At 26.3% G+C, this 19,859-nt stretch overlaps 1 protein-coding gene across 4 annotated transcripts in view; it reads right to left on the reverse strand.

Annotated features, from left to right (window-relative positions):
- Positions 1-19,859, reverse strand: part of LOC107436836 (uncharacterized) — a 53,389-nt gene that overhangs the window by 32,995 nt on the left and 535 nt on the right. The window contains exons 2-11 of one of the 4 annotated variants that reach the window (XM_087165515.1): positions 18,272-18,333; positions 17,643-17,722; positions 11,757-11,888; positions 11,244-11,380; positions 10,921-11,106; positions 7,776-8,219; positions 4,415-4,522; positions 3,303-3,331; positions 651-1,063; positions 525-571 (exon numbers count right to left, since the gene is read on the reverse strand). In XM_087165515.1, the coding sequence (XP_087021641.1) occupies positions 525-571; positions 651-1,063; positions 3,303-3,331; positions 4,415-4,522; positions 7,776-8,219; positions 10,921-11,106; positions 11,244-11,380; positions 11,757-11,874 (1,482 nt within the window). In that variant the 5' untranslated portion in view covers positions 11,875-11,888; positions 17,643-17,722; positions 18,272-18,333. The remainder of the gene's footprint in view (positions 1-524; positions 572-650; positions 1,064-3,302; positions 3,332-4,414; positions 4,523-7,775; positions 8,220-10,920; positions 11,107-11,243; positions 11,381-11,756; positions 11,889-17,642; positions 17,723-18,271; positions 18,334-19,859) is intronic. The other 3 variants (XM_043047412.2, XM_043047413.2, XM_087165516.1) reach the window with 3 other exon arrangements.

The following is a 19,859-nucleotide window of genomic DNA, read 5'->3' on the forward strand; positions in this document are numbered from 1 at the left end:
CATTTATTAAAATAGAGTTGATGACAAGGTAGTGCCACAGTCTAATCATTAAAAGTCATAATTAGTTACATAAAAGTGCCTTATGTTAATTTGAAACATATGCAATAAAATTACATAAATACAGTGATGTTGTATAATTTATTGAATATGACAAACAATTTAGCTAATTGTTGATATCTGGAGCTAAGGGTAAATTTCTTGGAAATTAACCATGATTTCCAGTGGTATTAACAAATTCTCTGCGAATTCCAGGTTTTCCAGGTCAGTGGCCATACTGAATGAAAAAAATTGGGTGAAGAACTTTTTCAAACAAAAATAAGTATGTTTTTATAAGGAAAAGAAAATACCTAGAACTAACCAATATAAGATTTTAAATTATGATTAGACATTAATAAAACTTTGCATACATTTCCTTCATTATTTGTTTTTTTTCAAATAAATAATAATATCCTTAAATTATTTATAAAGAATGATGACAGATAGCGATCTTATAGAAAATTCTTTAAATAATAAAGAAAACAAACCTCATTTTCAACAAGGTGGAAAGAGTCTCTCAACAGATCAGTAGCTTCTGAAAAATGCAAGTATTTCAAACTTTAAACAAGTACATTTATAAATAAATAATAAAATTAAAATAACATTATCAATACCTTTTGTTGTAAGTTTTAGATCCTGTTGATTTCCCCCATGTTTATCAACATTTACGTTTGAACATGAAGGATAACTTAACTCTGGGGGTACATTAACTGGAGTGCTACATCTTTCATTATCAAAATTTTCATTCTTTAAAATTTCTTCATGTTTAGACTTTACTTCTTTTTGCAAATTATCCATTCTTCGTATATTATCAGATATTATAGCATTAATATTTTCTTTTTTCTTTTCTTGAACTTCATTGCTTTCTACTTGCTTTCTAGCAGCATCACCACTTTCCATTTGCTCCTTGATGTTCCCCTTACTTTCTTTTAGCTTTCTTTTCGCAAGAGCTTCACCTCGAAATTTTGAGATATTAATATTGTGTAATAGTGATTTAAAAGGACTTGTATCTGAATGTTGTTGCTGTCTAAAAATAAATAAAATCTTATTATAATAGGCAAAATCTTATAATTAGAAACAAATAATATGATGCATAATGAATAATAACTTCATATTTTTCTCTCAATGTCAATAAAATGTTATCAAAATGTGCTGAAAAAACTTATTTTATTAAATCATATCAATATTAAGCTCACCCATATGAAATGATTAATAGATTATTCTTCGTATAGAATTAAATTTAGTAGAACTAAATTATTTTATATGAAAACGACGCTAGATACTGTAATTAAAAATAATTATTTGGAAAAGAATTTTATCGCCAACAAAAATGGAATTCCTTTTTGCAATCCTGGAATATAAGAATACAAAACATGGTCATTTAAATAGAGGATTCCTAATTTCAGGCACTACCTCAGAGAATTTAAAAAGTTCTTCTTATTTGAGAGGATGTGCGCTTATTTAATATTAATATAAACAATTGAACGGCATAATGAAGAAGAAAAAATATGCACACAGGAAAAAGCAAATTTTTAGAAAAGAAAAACATGATGTGAAATACAAAAATATGGAATATAAAAAGTGTGTTCGAAAAACAATTCAGAAAACTATTACTAATAATAATTGACAGTAAATTATTTAAACGTTCAATAAAAAATTTTTATATTACTAATTGATCGATAGATCACAAGATGTAGCAATTAAAAAATGTTCAAATAATCTTAGAATAATAGAATTTTAAAAAGAAAGTTCTAATTAAATTAGATTATACTACAGTATAAGAATAAAACTATCGATATATACTTAACCCAGTGACGGTTCTGCACGTAAAAAGTCGCATTTTAACCTGCAGTCTTCTCTGCATAGCAAAACCGGTTTTTCCATGTTAATAGACAGTTGAATAGTGTATGGGGGAGAAACATTCTCCCAAATTTACCCATTTGCTTAACCGCCAGTGGGTTAAAAGACTCAGGTTGAAAAACTGACTGACAAAACATAACTTTTTGAACATACTAAACTTTAAGAAAACCAATTAGTGAATAACCATCTAATAACCTACTGAAAAACCTGATTTGCCTGCGCTTGACTTCAATCTTTATCAATCCATGGATTTAAAGCTTTACTTGATTAATGTTTAAGCGTATTTAAAAATTTGAGAACGAAAATTTACGACAATGTGGTTATTTTTCAACTAAATATTTTATTTTCAATAAAAAATTTCAAATAACAAAAATAGGAAAATGATTTTAAAAAATTTGAAAGTGATAAAAAAAAGGAAAATCATGAATCCGAGCAATAATTATGAAAAATATTAACTCTGCATTTAAAACAGACATTTAGCAGTTTCCATATCAAGCTCCAAAATCAATTCCAAGAGTAAGATAGATAAAAGAACTTTTTTAAGTACTGATGCCCCATTATGTTTTAAAATTTGGGAATAGATGTGTTTTTTTTAATCAAACTTTGTATTTTATAGTATATTATCAACAAAAAAAAGTTTTCTTTATTTAGAAATTAAATATTATATTATTATTTAAATCAAGTATTTTAAAAACAAAATAAATAAAACATTAATTTCAAAATAAAAAAAACTTGTTTTATAACGAAAATAATTAAAATTTAGGTTAAGTTAACTTTGGAATTAATAACTAAAAACAAAGAGCTTGAAATAAAGCAGACTCAGAACAACCAATGGTGCTTAAAACACATTTTTATATGCCCTTCAAAAGAGGAAATCTCTTTAATAATTACTCCTATAATAAAATCAGAATAGACTTCGTCAGAGTACATGATAAGAAAATTTTACAACAGACGAAGTCTAGGACAATATATCTATCATCCAATAGAAAGCCAATATTATGCAAATATTTATTACTATCTATTTTCCTTAGTATGCATATTGTAGTTAAGCAAAATAATTAAAACTTAAAAAAAAAACAATACTTTGCATTATAATTGTGTTCACAAAATAAATCTCATTCAAATGAAGTGCTTAAAACCAAAATTTAAGAGCTCGACAATTGAAAATTTCAATCAAAATTGTTAGAAACAAAAATAAATAAATAAAAAAAAAAAAAAAAAAACAATTTTAATAAATTTACTTTGTATAAATAAGTTAAAGAAAATTGAGTGAGAGTGATCAACTTTTGCAGATAAAACTTATTACGAAATCATGACAAATGTTGCTAGTTAATTTAAAAACTTTAAATATATTACATAAATAAATATATGCATAGGCCAATTATATTATATAGTCAAAAACTTACAATCCAACGTTGTCAGGTTTATAGGGCACCTAAAAAAAAAAAAAAAAACAAGTATATGAATTTAGGTAACAAAATCAACATCATTCAGTTTAGATTACATTAACAATACAAAATAATTCTGAAAATGAAATCTAAACATTAATTAGAACAGGATTGGTTATAACTCATTCAACAAGAAACTTTATCGTAAAAGATGATAATTTAAATATAGCAGAAATAGAAAAGTTATTTTTTTCTTTTAACACATTTTATGCAGTGTCTTTAAAAATATGTGTTAAAAACAAAATTGAGTAAACAACAAAAATAGGACTAGAATGGATTTGAAATAGTCAAGAACACTGTGACAATTTATAGAATCCTTTCATTCTGCAAAAATAATTCCAAACTTTGTTAACCCCTTCTTTATCAGAATTGCATCTCATAGGTTCAGCATTTTTGTGTTAGTATGGTCAGCGCTGCATGCCATGAGATAAAGAGAAAAATTGCATCGTTGAAATCAAATTGGTTGCTACTTACACGTCTTTTTAAATCCTGCAATTATTTTTGTATTTCTGAGCATTGCTAAGAGCCCTATTTTGTTCACAATTTTCACAGTGAGATTTCTAGCCTTGATTTGAAATCAAAGTAATTTTGTACTTTCTGTAATTTCGCTTTCATTAGTGTTACCATTGCATGTCAAAATAGTTATAATGTATAAGGTAGGAAAACTATTTTTGTTTCGAAAATTATTAAGGAAAGGTTTTCAAAAATATTTTTTACCTGATTCTAATAATAAATTTATGCAAATATTTATCTTAAACATCTTAAAACAGTAAAATTTAATAAATATATTATCACAGTGTATTTTTTTAAGATAAAACTTGGGGTGCATTGCTGGGAAAACTGGAGATCAGTGGACCGGATATCACATATTTCCCCACGAATAGGTCAAGCAAAAAACTGCTTGCTAACAAAAATATTCAACATTTTCGAATTTAGGAAAGGATATATATTAATTTTCAGCTATAAAAAAAGCCTTTTTTGGATCGGAAATTCGAAAAACAAATCCGACAGGGAAGGGTTAAAAAGAAAATACTTAAGAATTAGAAGAATTAAAAGAATATTTTACTCACAAGACGCTCTCCTTTCACAACACGCTGCACAAGAGAAGAATCACTATTAAATGAACTTTCCTGAACACGTTTCTCTAATGTTTCAAATTCAGCAAGGCTTTCTTGACTCTAGAAATAAAATCAACAAAATCAAGGTAAAAAAAAAATAATAATTGCTGAAAAATGAGTTATTTACAACAGAACCTCCTTTATCGACCAAATTTTAAGGCAACCCATTTTTATCCAATCAATTTGATGTTAAAAAGTCTTCTAGAAGAGACTATGCCTATTTAGGCATAGAATTATACCTTTGTTTTGGACAGTAATTCCCAAGAGCCACTAAATTTCAAAGTGGCTGGATCACGCTATTGGTCCAAAATGACATCACTACTTGTAGGAAAGGAGATGGTATTGACTGGCGTTGACAGAATTTTGGAAAATTATTGAACATTTTACTTTTAAACAACAAGGTATCTGCTACATTTTAGATTTTCAAATTCATTACTCATTCCAAGAACTTTTCATGACTTAACAAAGTTATTATTTTCTCCCGACAAAAACAGAACAATATATTTAAAAAGCATTATAATAACATTAATTGAAATGATAGGTGTAACCAAAACAGTTATATTCTACATTTTCATATTTATAGATTTTAAATTTAAAAAACAGAGAAAAGAAAGAGTTGGAACAATAAAATAGCTGAAAAAAATACGAAAGCAAATTATTTTTTCTGCAGAATTATAATCTAAAGATACTTTTCTTGTTCATTAGAAAGGGAAGAAATACTCCCGATTTTTCTGTTCTCATTTTGGAATAAAACATTTTCGGCAAAAACTAGCTTGCTTCAGTTAGAATTTTAAATTGATAAAAAAAAATTTAAAAAAAAATAATAATAAAAATTTTGAAATCACAGAAGTTAAAAAGATAATTCGCTATAGAAATTATGTTTTTTCCTTCATTTTTTGAAAGAACACCATAATTTATAAAGAACATGATAAAAACATTCTATATTTTAATAAAGCATGACTGTGAGTGGGGATTTTGTTACAAATTCAGATATTTGGAACACCATGAAATTAGGGGGAGAGGTAAAATCCATTTTGAAAACTCGGTGTCCATGATTTTTCGGTGACCTAAATCCATGACTTTCCATCATTTTTGAAGGAAAAAAAATAGTTAAAATCATGACATTTCATGACAAATTTTGTTCAATACAGAAATTCATGACTTTTTATGACTTTCCAGGTGCACGGATAACCTGAAACAAGTTAGCTTTTGATTTTCTTTATTTCTATTTAATAAATTTATTACTGTTTCAAAACTACATTAATTTTCGAATGTATTTTTTAATACAATATTTCAATAAAAGAAAATCAATTTGAATAAAAGAAATCTCAGAGTTCAATAGAAAACAGTAATGCAATTTCCTGAATTTTAAAAAGGTACTGATAGCAAGAAAAATAGTAAAAGTACTACTGGGATTAAGCTTTTATAAGACCTGGTAGGTAATTAACATAAATACTGTGATTGCAAGCAGTATTTTGTTTCTGTTGCAAATGTTTAGAATCAGGGGTCTGTCTAGGTTTTTCTGAGAGGTACCTATTTTGTGAAAATTTAGACATAATTTGTGAAAAATTAAAAATTATATTAAAAAATCCACACAAAAATATGAATTTGTCGTTTCTTAAGGGATACAAATATAAAATTTTAAGAAAAAGTATTTTGAGAAACTACCATTTTTCCTAATGTTGAATTTGTGAAACTACCGTTTTTCCTAAAGTTGAATTTGTGAAGGTACCGCTAAACTGTAGTAAATTCGGCCTGGACAGACTTTTTTAAAATTGAAATGCAGTTTTTTCTTTGAAACAACCAAAATCTAAAGTTGACAAAAATCATGATTTTATTTTTAAAAATAAATCTGATTTTTTTTAAAAAATTATTATTTCTTTTTATTTAAAACTATAATCAAATTTATATTTTCACATATAACAATAACATTTCTAATAAAATACATTAATAACGCTTAATAACATATATAACTAGAGTAATTAATATTTTTAACTAAAATGCTTAAAACAATTCTACAATTATTACAGAAAATTAAATCACAGTTTCTTTTTTCTTCAAGCATTATGTTTTTACGTATTTATAAAGAAAAAGATCCTATTGTTAGTTAGATAGCAGATAAAGAATAAATTAATTTAGATCAGAAAAGATTAAAAAAATCAATCAATCTTAACTACTCTTGTCAGAACAAGTTTTTATTCATTATTTATATACATAAATTTCATGTTTAATAAGTTTTAAAAGTATTTGTAGTTACATAAATATAAAACTGAATTAGTATGATAGAAATATGTTTAATAAATTATTTTATATACAGCTAAAGGAAAGATACAATTTAAGAGTTACTTACAGTGATTTCATCATAGAAAAAAAAATGGGTGAGAATTTCTCACCCTTTCTCAAAAACAGGGTGAGATTTCAGAAAGTTAAGTGAGATTTCTAAAAACTAAAAAAACACAAAAACTCTTGAAAAAGAATCATTTCTTTAATTATAATGCATTTTTAACGTCTTCTATTTTTTAAAGCATTGAATATTTTTGGTGCATCATCATAGAAGATTTTGCCTTTACAAGGTATTTGTCCATCTTACATAAGTGCATAAAGAATTTGAACATCTTACATGAAGAAACCTTACCTATGGTAAACAGAGAAATGTGTTCTTCTTGCAGAGAAATGTGTTCTGAAAGGCGTTCCCTGGTTATGTTCTGTTGTTCTTAAAGGTTCTGAACAATACTGGTAAATAGGGAAGCTAGATAATGGGGCAGATGTTGAAAATAATGATAGATCCAGGAAGAAAAGTGAAACAGATTTTATTCTAAATGGCGTAATTCGAAGCTTTTTCCAAAATGCGAGAAATTGGCGAATTTTGAAATTGATTTATAGAATGCGCGAATTTCTCGCGGTAATCATTTTTTAATGCGAGAAAAGAAAAAAATATGCGAGATTCTCGCGCTGTAGTGAAAACACTGAGTCTTAGTTATCCCTTAATTTCACATTTTGTCTTTTCCATTATTTATTTTTAGTTCATTTTTAACTTAAATTACACACATTAATCTCCATAATTTTTCGCCTGCATAAAAACCTTGAATATTGGTGAAAATAGATTTTTAAAAAATCATAATCTTAATAATATAGTTAAAAATTACCCTAAATAAAAAATATTTTTGACTTCAATCAATAATTTTTATTACAAAAAGTCATTTGATCAAAAATAATGATTTAAAAAAAAATCAAGTGATTCAAGTAATCAAGTGATTAAGTCAAATAAATCATGCCGATGATTAACCAAAATCATACACTAGAGAAAAGTTACCTGGTTTAAATCATCACAGCCAGTATTACTGTCAACCACATGGTTGAATTCGGCATTTTCTGCATCTCTTCCTGGAATCTCACTAGCACTTTTTAATGGAAAGGAAGATTGCTCCTTTACCTTATTAACATGCTGCACATCAGGGTTTAAATTATCACCTATATTTGAAATTGCATGATCAGGCTTTTCAAAGTTGCTAGGAATTTTGTCTCTCTCAATCCTATTTAAGTTAATTTGATCATCCTCATTAGTGTGGCATTCACCGAACCGCTCAGGTTCATTGATATCAGAATGAGTGTTTTTGTTCCAAGTAGTAGATTCTTGCTCTTTAAAGTGGACGTAATTTCTGTGAGAAGGTTCCTTGATGTTCCTCTGAGAGGACATAAAGTTAGAAAGACATTGTTCTGCGTTTCTATTTTGGCTAGACCGTACAAATAGGGTTTCCTGAAAACAAAAATTACACACAGATCATAATGCACACCAGTTCCAGTTATTCTAGATTTACAGTATAAAGGAAACAGGTCATAAGAATGAGATGGCAAAGAAAAAGAAATATATTTTTTTTAAAGAAAGAAAATGTGTTTAAGGATTAAAAAAACTATTTTGATTTACAAAATTTATTAAAATATAATAAGTGAATTAAATACCTCTAATTCAGCAACATTAAAAAGTCCTAATTACCCTGAGCTCAAACTTTATCAATTTATGGATATTAAAAAGTTCATAATGGAAGATTTTTGAGAATGTAGTTATTTTTTTAACACTTTTTGAAAATTAACCAAATTTTAAAAAAAATAAAAAAACTTAAGAAAATTACGGAATATTGATAAAAAAAAGGGGGGAATCGTAGATTTCTGGTAAAATCTCAAGCCTGAAGTAATAAAAACACAAGTCATAATACTAATATTTACCATAAAATATCAAATATTTTATCAAACTTAAAACTTAGTTTTATCACATATCTACATATTTACTAAACAAAGTCAACTTAAAATAACTACTAACAATAATTTTAAATATTTCTAAAGAAATATTATTATTCAACATTTTAATAATTTCAATACCTTTTTTAAACTAGATCTTTAGAGATGAACACCATTCTGAATATTTCTCATTTACAAATTTTGAGTTATAAAATATATATAAAATATTGTTTGAAATCTGAGCATTTTGGAGGAAATACACCGATCAATACAAAATGATGTAACATGATATACATACATACAAAATCACTAATTTCATTGTCAATTTTTTTAAAACCTTACTTTTAAACTTAATTCTTCAAATGATGTAAAATATATTCATGACATTTTTATATTTAATAAGATTACAGGCAATCCTATTCTTTGTCATATAAAGGATTTCAATTTTAGATACATTTTTTGATTCTTAACAGAAACGGATTTTAGAAGTTCTTAAAAAATCTGGATATAAAGTTATCCAACAAATCAAGAATTTGGAAAACACTAATAAAGAAACATAAAAGGGTTATGGCAATATAAATTGAATGGATCCAGACTTTTTCCAAAGATGACAAATTTACATCAAGGTGTTAAGTATTGTTCCCAGATAGGTACTTAACAAGTTTGTACGATTGCAAGTATCATATCAAATAATGTAAAGAAGCATGAGCATTTTTGTTTTAATACAATTGCATGAAGACAATTATTAATTTCATTTTAGCATTATTTAATAGCATGTCTGCTTTTTCTAGTTCATATGTACTATGATTAAAATTTTTGAAGAAAAAAATTTATTATGGCAGTTACAGCACTTTTTCATTTTTGCTTTCTAAATTAACCTTAGCAAAAAATCTATTATCAGTTGCAGTAACTATGGTTTTATTTGCTTGTACATTAACGTAATTCAGTATTGAAATATTGTATGAGAATCTTTCAATTTCTTTTACCAAATATTATTTTTATCTTTGGCAGGAATTTCCTTGTCCGTTAAGTATGATTTCCCCCCAAACAAAACAGCAGTATTGTAGAATTCCCTCTTTTTATTTTTTAATAATATAAATAAATAAAGATTGAAAGATGGAACCCAGTACAAGTGATAACCCATATCAGTTTATAAAAAAAGCTCAATTACAAAAACGTTTTAATATGTTATGTTTAAAAAAATTCTCTTTATTTATTTTATAAAGAACAACATTATGCCCATTTCCAAGAGGTTGTGGGTTCAATCCCTGCCGGCCGAAGTCTCCCCGTGTACCAAATGGTTACTGATGCATGTTAAATCTGCCAAGTCTCATAGTCCTCTATGTTCCCATAACAAATCAATACCTCTGGGGGTACTGAATTGGAGATTGATCGTCCTCTGATTCAGGTCAAAATTACGATCTTTAGATGAATGAATAAATGTATGAATGGGTCCTCCCTATAAACGGGTGTGGCAGAAGTCGAATTCTTAGCCATAGATGGCGCCACAGAAAAACAAGAACAATCGCACCCCCTCTGCCTAAATGGCATACGTCAACAACAACAAAGAATACATTAAAATTTTTTACGTTTAAAAATATTAAATAAAATATCTATATAGGATCGGTGTTCCTTTAGATGCCTTGGCAACCAGGTACACAGAAGTTTTTATATCCAGATTTAAAGAAAAAAAATATTTAATTATAATTAAAATCAAAACGTGCCGAAAAATTAGCTGTATCTTAGATAAGAAAGTAAAAGCGTGCATGTTTCATGTACTGATAAAGTGAATAAGAATAGTCAAATTTTCTATCACTTCACACTAAAAATCCCATTAAACTTATGTATCATAAAAAATTACATGCACTAATTTTACATTTTAACCCATTTCATGAAACTAGTTAAACTAAATGCATCAGTAAAAAAAGCATAAATTTCAAAATTTTTAAATTGAATTAGAAACTTCTATCAAGTCCCTTTTTAAAATCCTTGGGAACAATCTCATTTTTTTTCAATAAAAACAAAAAATCTATACCATACTGGAGAATATCAGAAGGAATACAAATAATTAGCTATCTAAATATTCTAATCATATGCTTAATTTCAATTTAGAAGTGCAATAATGAAACAATGATAACAAACCTGAAGTTGCAAAGTGAAAAAAACAATAAAATGATATTCAAGTAGTGATAGGGATAATATAAGTAATAAAAAAATCAAACCTGCTGTTCAGAGGAGTTATTATCAGTTGTTTTAACTTGTTTAGAAGATTTAGGTTTGTAATATCTATTCAAACCAGACTTTTTTCTTAAAAATGGTCGAACTGGTTTCTTAGAAGGTACACAAGGGAGGTCACAGTTTGGATCAATAGCTTTTGAAGCTTCATGGTTTGGTTTTTTCACTGATTTCTTTAATAAAAAAAATTGAAACATTTTTAATATTGATAAGATACATTATAATTTAAAACAATAACTAGACAATTCTAAATAAGGTGCAATATATCGAACGTTAAGGCTGTTTTTATGTTGTATGACATAAAATTTACCTCAATATTAGTTTTGGAGACAGCCGGACTATTTTCGGTAGAATCATTAAAGCAACGCAATATGTGGCCAGTAACTGAAGAATCGACAGTGGTATTTGAAATTTCAATAGACTGTAACTCAGTAGCATCCAAATATCCTATAAAAGCACAAAATAACATTATGAGGCTTTATTTTCTAAATCTTTTTTAGTTTTGAAATTATATATTAAAATCAACATTCACAAAAAATAAAAGTCTTAGTGATTTGTAAGAGAGATATACTATGATAAAATATACTTTTACAGATAGGAAAACTAAAGTTTAAAAAGCAAATAAAATAATGAAAAAAATTATATAGATTTATATATTTTTTGAGAATCATAATTCCATATTAAATGTGTTTATGAGCATGAATGCCTCAGACATGATGAAGGTTTAGACATAAAGATTTTTATACAAAGCTAAAGTGATGTTGAAATCATTGGTATGTCACATGTACATGAAAAAAGAGAAAGAAAATAAAACGGTAAATGCCTTTATGACTCATAGGCTGTGAATCTCCTGAACAAACCATGGCTGATTTTTCCAACGGCTTTGGAAATTTTTGCTTTTCTTGAAATAACTGAAACTGTTCCTTTCGCCACTGTCCCATACCATCTAAATATTCTAAAAACATTTATTACATAATTAGATAAGAAAATAAAATTATTCACAAAATTATTTTTTAAAAAAAAATAGCTAAATGAATTACTATTTATCAAAAGAAGTTAATTTTGCTGAACTAAAGCATAAAATTAACAATAATACAAAGTGTTAAAAAAACGTTAATCATTGAAAAGCTAAATGAATGAAGATTTTAAGTAATTTTAGATATTAATTTTGTTTTTAATTATATTTCCTTTTTTTTAAAAAAAAAAATCAATCCATTTAGAAATAAAATAGAAACAATAAGTAGCAACAATAACTAGTTTTTCTCTTTAAATCTATGATACTAAGTCCTAAGCAAAATACTTTGAAGCTATCGAAATGGGTGAGGGAACTCTTTCCTACAAACAGGGTTGTAAAAATGCTAGGTTTTTTTTTTTTTTTTTTCAAGGGCTTTACTGGCTTTCCTTTTTAAAGGGTTTAAAAATTGGTCTCTTTCAAAATAAATTTAGTTTTTCATAGTTTTTTTTTTAATTCTTGATATTCTTACAGTAAGCCTTGATGCAAGAATAAATACAATTAATTTGACTAGTAATTAAGCCATTAATGACTATAACTATTAATACATTTTATTATCAATGTCATTTACATTGATAATTTAGCAATATTTTTAAAGGCAGTAATAGAATTCAAATATCTCTCTAGGATTTACCTATTCTGTTTTGGAATTATAAAAAACTATTAAATGTTAAAGAGAAGAAATAACATAATATAATTTAAATGAAAATCATCAATTTTAAAAGTAAATTTTTAACATAAAAATGTATTTATACAATATGGTATTGCATTACTTTTTCAATGTATTTTTATTTTATCTTATACCTTATATGTACATAAAGATACCTTCTAGAATAAGCTCCAGTATTTCAATAACAAGGAAAAGATCAGAACAAGAATTCTAGAACATATATTTCACCAGTTAAAAGGTTCTAACATATAAAAGTATCATTTGAAACAATATGTAATAAGACTCACAGGATCAGAAAATAGTATTCAAATGTATTTTTATGAATAAATAAGTTTCCCATTTCCTTGAATTGTAATTCCTAAAATATATAATGTATTATGTTATAACAGTAGTTTCAATAGTATTGTGAATTAGTATTTCCATTTTTTGTGAGAATACCTTGGGACATAATTCATAATTTCTAATAGGAGTTTTTAATAAAGTTGATTAAAAAATTTAAAGCACAGAAAATAAAAGTAATGGAGAAATAAATACTTCTATGTATGTAGTTTATATTTTATTCTATTATAAACTTAATATTTAGAGTTGATTAGGTTAATAATAAAATGCAATTATGAAAAAACCCACTTGAATCTGGCTGGTAAAATCATAAAAACCTTGACTATAATATTTATATTTGAAAATTTAAAAGTTTTTTTTTTAAATATTATAATATATCATAATATTATTTAGTATTATTATTATAAAATTATATAATAATACAGGGTTCATGCTCTACTATAAAAATAAAATTCAAGTACTTTTCAAGGACTTTTTAAGACTTATTATAAAATTCTCAAGGACTTAAATTTTAGTTAAAGATAGACTAAAATTTAACATTTTAAACTAAAATGTTTTGACGATAAATGTTAGTCGATAATAGCAGTACTGAAAAATAAGACTTCCATTGCTCTCTCTTGATTTTGGAAAGTGATCTAAGTAAAAAAAAAAAAACAAGGGTGATTGGCATCAAGTCGAGAATAAAATTCATGATGCATAAAAACGTCAGGTTTGAATTTTGCATTAAGGCTTATTTTAAGCTAGGTATACAACCTCTGAATAAGCAAAGATTCGGGCAGAAGACGGGGTAGGGGGGAATGTTCTATATAATACTGTGATATCAATTAGATATTTAAAAACAACTCTGCCCGGAGACTTTTATTTAATATTTAAAGTGGCTGAAGCATTTAGACAGTGAAATTTAAATTGTTCTTAAATATAATTTTGAAATTTCGACCACTTTTCTATTTAAGAAAATTAATCAATTATTGGATGTTGCGGCTTAATTATCATTTTAAATTTATTACCAGTCAACCATTTTAAATTGAAACAGTTGCCAACTTTCACCTCAATACCTTCTGATAGATTCTTAGTAACAATTTTGGTCACTTTGACTTTTTTAATTAACCACTCATACTTGAATTAGCTTTTTTTCAGTAGCATCGATCATTTGCACTTGACATGGTCACGTGAATATGAACTGCAACGAGTAGTTTTCAAATTGAGTATAAATACGAAAATCGATGTTTGATATTACAACATCGATGTTTGATATCGCAAAATGCGCGAATACGAATAGCGACATTGGATTTTAAACTCGCGGAAAAACTAATTGCGCTAAAAAACCGCTTAAGTACAAATCGCGATATTAGATTTTTGAATTGCTTTAATGGGAATTGCGAGTGCGATTTTTGAGTCACGCGAAAACAATTGCAACAGCAGGCATTAAAGTGGACAAAAATAAAAAAAGCTGAACCTTTACAACGCAGGTCACTAGGAGGAGGGGGGGGGGGTGCTCTATATGATACTGAGATTTATAAAAGCAACTTTTAATTATGCTGGGAGATTTTTATTCAATATTTAAAGTGGCAGAAGCATTTAGACAGTTAACTTTAAATTTTTCTTAAATATAATTTAAAAATTTCGACCACTAATATATTTAAAAAAATTAAGCAATTATAGGAAGGCGCAACTATTAAATTACTTACTAATGAAAAATATATCACATCTTTACAGTAACTAATTCAAGAGAAAGCTTACTTCTACTTCTTTCAAGAATCGCGATATTGGGTTTTAAAATCGTGTGAATATGAATCTTGATATTCGATTTTAAAATCGCATGAATATGAATCGCGATTCTGGACTTTAAAATCGCGTGAATATGAATCGTGCTGTTGTTTATTAAAATCGCGTGAATATGAATCTCGATTTTGGATTTTAAAATTTCGTGAATGTGAATCATGCCATTGAATTTTAAAACCGCGTGAATATGAATCGTGCAGTTGGATTTTAAAAACCCGAAAATACAAATCACGATATTAGATTTTAAAATCGCGTGAATATGAATCGCGATTTTGGATTTTAAAAATGCGTGAATATGAATCACGATATTGGATTTTAAAATCGCGTGAATATGAATCGCGATTTTGGATTTTAAAAACACGAAAATACAAATCACGATATTGGATTTTAAAATCGCGTGAATACCAATAACGATATTGGATTTTAAAATCGCGTGAATATGAATCGCGTTTTTGGATTTTAAAATCCCGTGAATATGAATCGAGCTGTTGGATTTTAAAAACACGAAAATACAAATTGCGATATTGAATTTTTAAATCGCGTAAATAAGAATCACGATACATAATTTTTAGATCACGTGAATACGAATCGCAGTAATTTTTAAATAGCGTACAAATACGAAAAACGATATCTGATATTACAACTGCGTGATAACGAATCGCAAAATTGGATTTAAAAATGCGTGAATACGAATCGCGATGTTGGATTTTAAACTCACAAGAATACAAATCGCGACATTGGGTTTTAAAAACGCTTAAATACAAATCGCGATATTGGATTTTGAAATTGAGTGAATAGGAATTGCTAGAACGATTTTTAAATCGCGTAAAAAAATTGCAACACGTAAGTTTTAAATCAGTTAAATACAAAAATCGATGATTGATATTAAAATCGTTTGATTAAAAATCGCGATTTTGGCAAATTCCGGTGCAGTTCCTAATATTCCAAAAATCAGCCAAAAAAAAAAAAAAAAAAAAAAAAAACATCGGCGCTCGAAACGAAACGCTTAGACTCTTTTCCACTCTTTAGCAGAAATCGCGGTAATCCGACTATCGTTCGGGCGGCTTGGGTTTCTCCAATAGGACTTCCCAAAAATTTTAGTTTTTGGAACACGGTCGGAAATTTTCAAAATTGGGGAAAAAAAGCGGATTTCCGCTTTCTGCAACACATAATTTTTAAATAAGTCTAATACGAAGATCGATGATTGATATTAAAATCGCCTGAATAAGTATCGAGATTTTGTCAGAATTTGGCGCAGTTCCCAATATTTAAAATTCCTAAAATCAGCCAAACTTACATAAAATCCTAAAATCAAACAGTACGTGTCATCATCTGAAAGACGGGGAAGTCATTCTCTCACACTTACGCGCGTCAAAAGTTAAACATAGAAATACTGGAAATAGGGCTGTTTTCCTGAGTTTTCGATACTTTTCAAGGTCATTTCGAATTTTTCAAGGATTTAATATCATTTTCAAGTACTTCTAGGGGCCCTTGAAACTCAAAATGAAATTCAAGTACTTTTCAAGGCTTTTTCAAGGCCGCGGGAACCCTGTAATATTATTTTAATAATATTAAAATTATAATAAAATATTATAATAAAAAATGCAATTTGAAATGTTCATGAATGTTTCACAATTTTCATCTTAAATATTAAAAATGCTTTTCAGTTTACACTTAAAATTGCATAAAATTAATCATTGATTTGAAAATAAAAATTTGGTTATTTAGAAAAGAAAGTTTAGTAATTTAGTTAAAATTCTTAAATTTATTTTATAAAATATAATTTTAAGATTATGCATGTAGAAGTGAAATTCATATTAAACATATCCATTCATAAGTACATTTAGCATACTATTTAAAAATTGTTTTCATTATTCATACTTAATAGCATTTGGTCTTGAAAATCAATATGATATTTGAAATTATAAATTAAATGTACAATCTGTACGTATAATACAGTAGCATATAATTTGATTGCAGTATTTCAAAAGATCTTTTTATAATTATAAGATAAAGTTCTTCACTCCTTTAAGTAAAACAGTGAAAAAAACTTCAGTTGTTTGAATTTTTTAAGAAATTCGTTTAATTTATTTATTTTCTCAACCTTCGCTTTTATTTTTATTTATTTTAGAATAATTGATTAAATGATTAAGAACTAAGATTAAAGTTATAAAATGCTTAAAATTTTAATTCAATTCTTGGTATTTCTTTATTGAAAAGAGTTTCTTCCAATTGGGTTGTATTGTTAGAGATTTACCAGAAGAGTTAGAAATCTATAGGTTATTTTGATTAAAGGAAAAAAATATAATAACTACATTTGGTTATTCCTTTTGCCTTCTCATACACATAAAATATTCTCCAGATGTTATCAAAATAAACAATTCATTTTGCAAATATATGGTAAAAAAAAAAAACTATTATTGTATAACATTTATTTTTAGTATCTTAATTATTTTGTATCTTATTTAGAAGTAATAAATATCTCTATACGAAATTATGATGTTATCATTCAAGATTTGGCTCTTGTAACACTAAAGACATGCCTTTTTTATTTATTTGTTTTTAACATTTGCAAATTTCTTGAATGTTTCACAAATTTCATCTTAAATATTAAAAATGCTTTTCAGTTTACACTTAAAATTGCATAAAATTAATCATTGATTTGAAAATAAAAATTTGGTTATTTAGAAAAGAAAGTTTAGTAATTTAGTTAAAATTCTTAAATTTATTTTATAAAATATAATTTTAAGATTATGCATGTAGAAGTGAAATTCATATTAAACATATCCATTGACAAGTACATTTAGCATACTATTTAAAAATTGTTTTCATTATTCATACTTAATAGCATTTGGTCTTGAAATCTATAGGTTATTTTGATTAAAGGAAAAAAATATAATAACTACATTTGGTTATTCCTTTTGTCTTCTCATACACATAAAATATTCTCCAGATGTTATCAAAATAAACATTTCATTTTGCAAATCTATGGTAAAAAAAAAAAACTATTATTGTATAAAATTTATTTTTTGTATCTTAATTATTTTGTATCGTATTTAGAAGTAATAAATATCTCTGTACGAAATTATGATGTTATCATTCAAAATTTGACTCTTGTAACACTAAAGACATGCCTTTTTTATTTATTTGTTTTTAACATTTGCAAATTTCTTTTAATTTATTTTATATTCTGTAATTTTGAAACAAATAAATGAATTGTAAGATATTAGTAGTAGAAACATAAAAACTTTGTACTAAAATGTCATTTTGTTATACTTTGTTTGAATTAATTTTAATTCATAGGTCCTCTATTTAAAAGAGCAATATTTCACACTAATAAGATATAATTATATAACACGGGGAGAGGGAATAATTGGATAATGAGTTGGTCTAACTTTATCCCGATAGCTACTCTTTTTTGAAATAGTACGCCACTGTATAACATACTATTAAGAAGTTTCAGAAGCAACACATTTTATTTCAAAATATAAAATTTACCTTTTCAAAAGAAGAGGCGAGAAAAAATTATAAATACCTAATATTTTAAGGACAGCCTGTGGTTTTTGTGTTGACACACTCATGATTTATGTTTCAATTCTAAAATAAGCAACAAATAATATCAATCCAATATTTAAATACACATTAAAACTTATTTCACTTCATAAAGTTATAAAAGCAATTATCGTATTCTAGACAGAATGTGATCAAAAAGTCTTAATGCATGAAAAAATTAGTTGAAAAAATGAAGAATTTTTCTTTCTGTCAGTTAAATGATAATTTTTTAAAATTTTTATATCATTTTTGGAAAAAAATTGTCTTCTTTAATTTAGTAATGATTTGCGATTTTTTTATTTTTATTTCACTGGAACAATAAGGAGAGGTGGAAATATTGAGATTTCGAATTATTGAGAACACATACCAGCAGTTTCCCATGCTAATTAACTCTCATAAATGTTAAAATTTTCATACTGTACTTCTATTAGACATAGATAACGTTTTGAAGATGATAAGATATAATTTTCTCCAACTAGTTGGATGAATTCACAGCATGCAATTTAGAGAATATTTCCGTATTGTGATCAGTAACGCCAACTACAATCACCAAGTTGATTTTAAACGGGAAATATTAAAAAAATAAAAACATGCAGAGGTTTGTCTCCCCCTAATTTAAATGCAGTATAAATCTAGATCCCATAATTAGTTGAGTAAAATAATTTCAACAATTATTTAATAATTATATTATAATAATGTAAAATAATTTCAACAATTATTTAATAATTATATTATAACAATGTAAAATAATTTCAAAAATAAAATATATATATATATATATATATATATATATATATATATATATATATATATATATATATATATATATATATATATATTTATATACATTTTGAAACATTACAAACAAAAAAACAATTAATATGAACCAAATCCTTATCATAGGAAAATATTGTTTATGTTTTAAAATTTTAGGAGCCTAGAAATATTCCTGAAATATTTTCATCACTTCTTTGAATCCTTTACAGGGTATCTGCCACATTTTAGATTTTCAAATTCATGACTTAACATAGTTACTATTTTCTCCGAAAAACACAGAATAATAAATTTAAAAAGCATTATAAAAACGTTAATTGAAATGATAGGTATTACCAAAACTGTTATACTCAGCATCTTCATATTTATTGATTTTCAAAATTAAAAAGCAGAGTAAACAAAGAGTTGAAGCAATAAAATAGCTGAGCAAATAATTTTCATTTTTACTGCAGAATTATATTCTAAAGATACTTTTCTTGTTCATCAGAAAGGTAAGAAATACTCCTAACTTTTCTGTTCTCGCTTTAGCATGAAAAAAAATTTGCCAATAATCCGCTTGCTTCAGCTAGAATTCTAAATTGATAAAATAAAAAAAATAATTAATAACAAAAATTCTGAAATCACAGAAGTTTAAAAGATATTTCGCTCTAGAAATGATGTTTTTTCTTTCATTCTTTAAAAGAACACCATAATTTATAAAGAGCATGATATAAACATTTTATATTTTAATAAAATAGGACTCTGAGAGGGGATTTTGTTACAAATTCAGATAATCAGAACACCATGAAATTGGGGGG

The sequence above is a fragment of the Parasteatoda tepidariorum genome, chromosome 6 (genome assembly GCF_982258835.1).
Source record: "Parasteatoda tepidariorum strain Cologne lab strain chromosome 6, Ptep-v5.0, whole genome shotgun sequence".
Taxonomy (NCBI): Eukaryota; Metazoa; Arthropoda; class Arachnida; order Araneae; family Theridiidae; genus Parasteatoda; species Parasteatoda tepidariorum.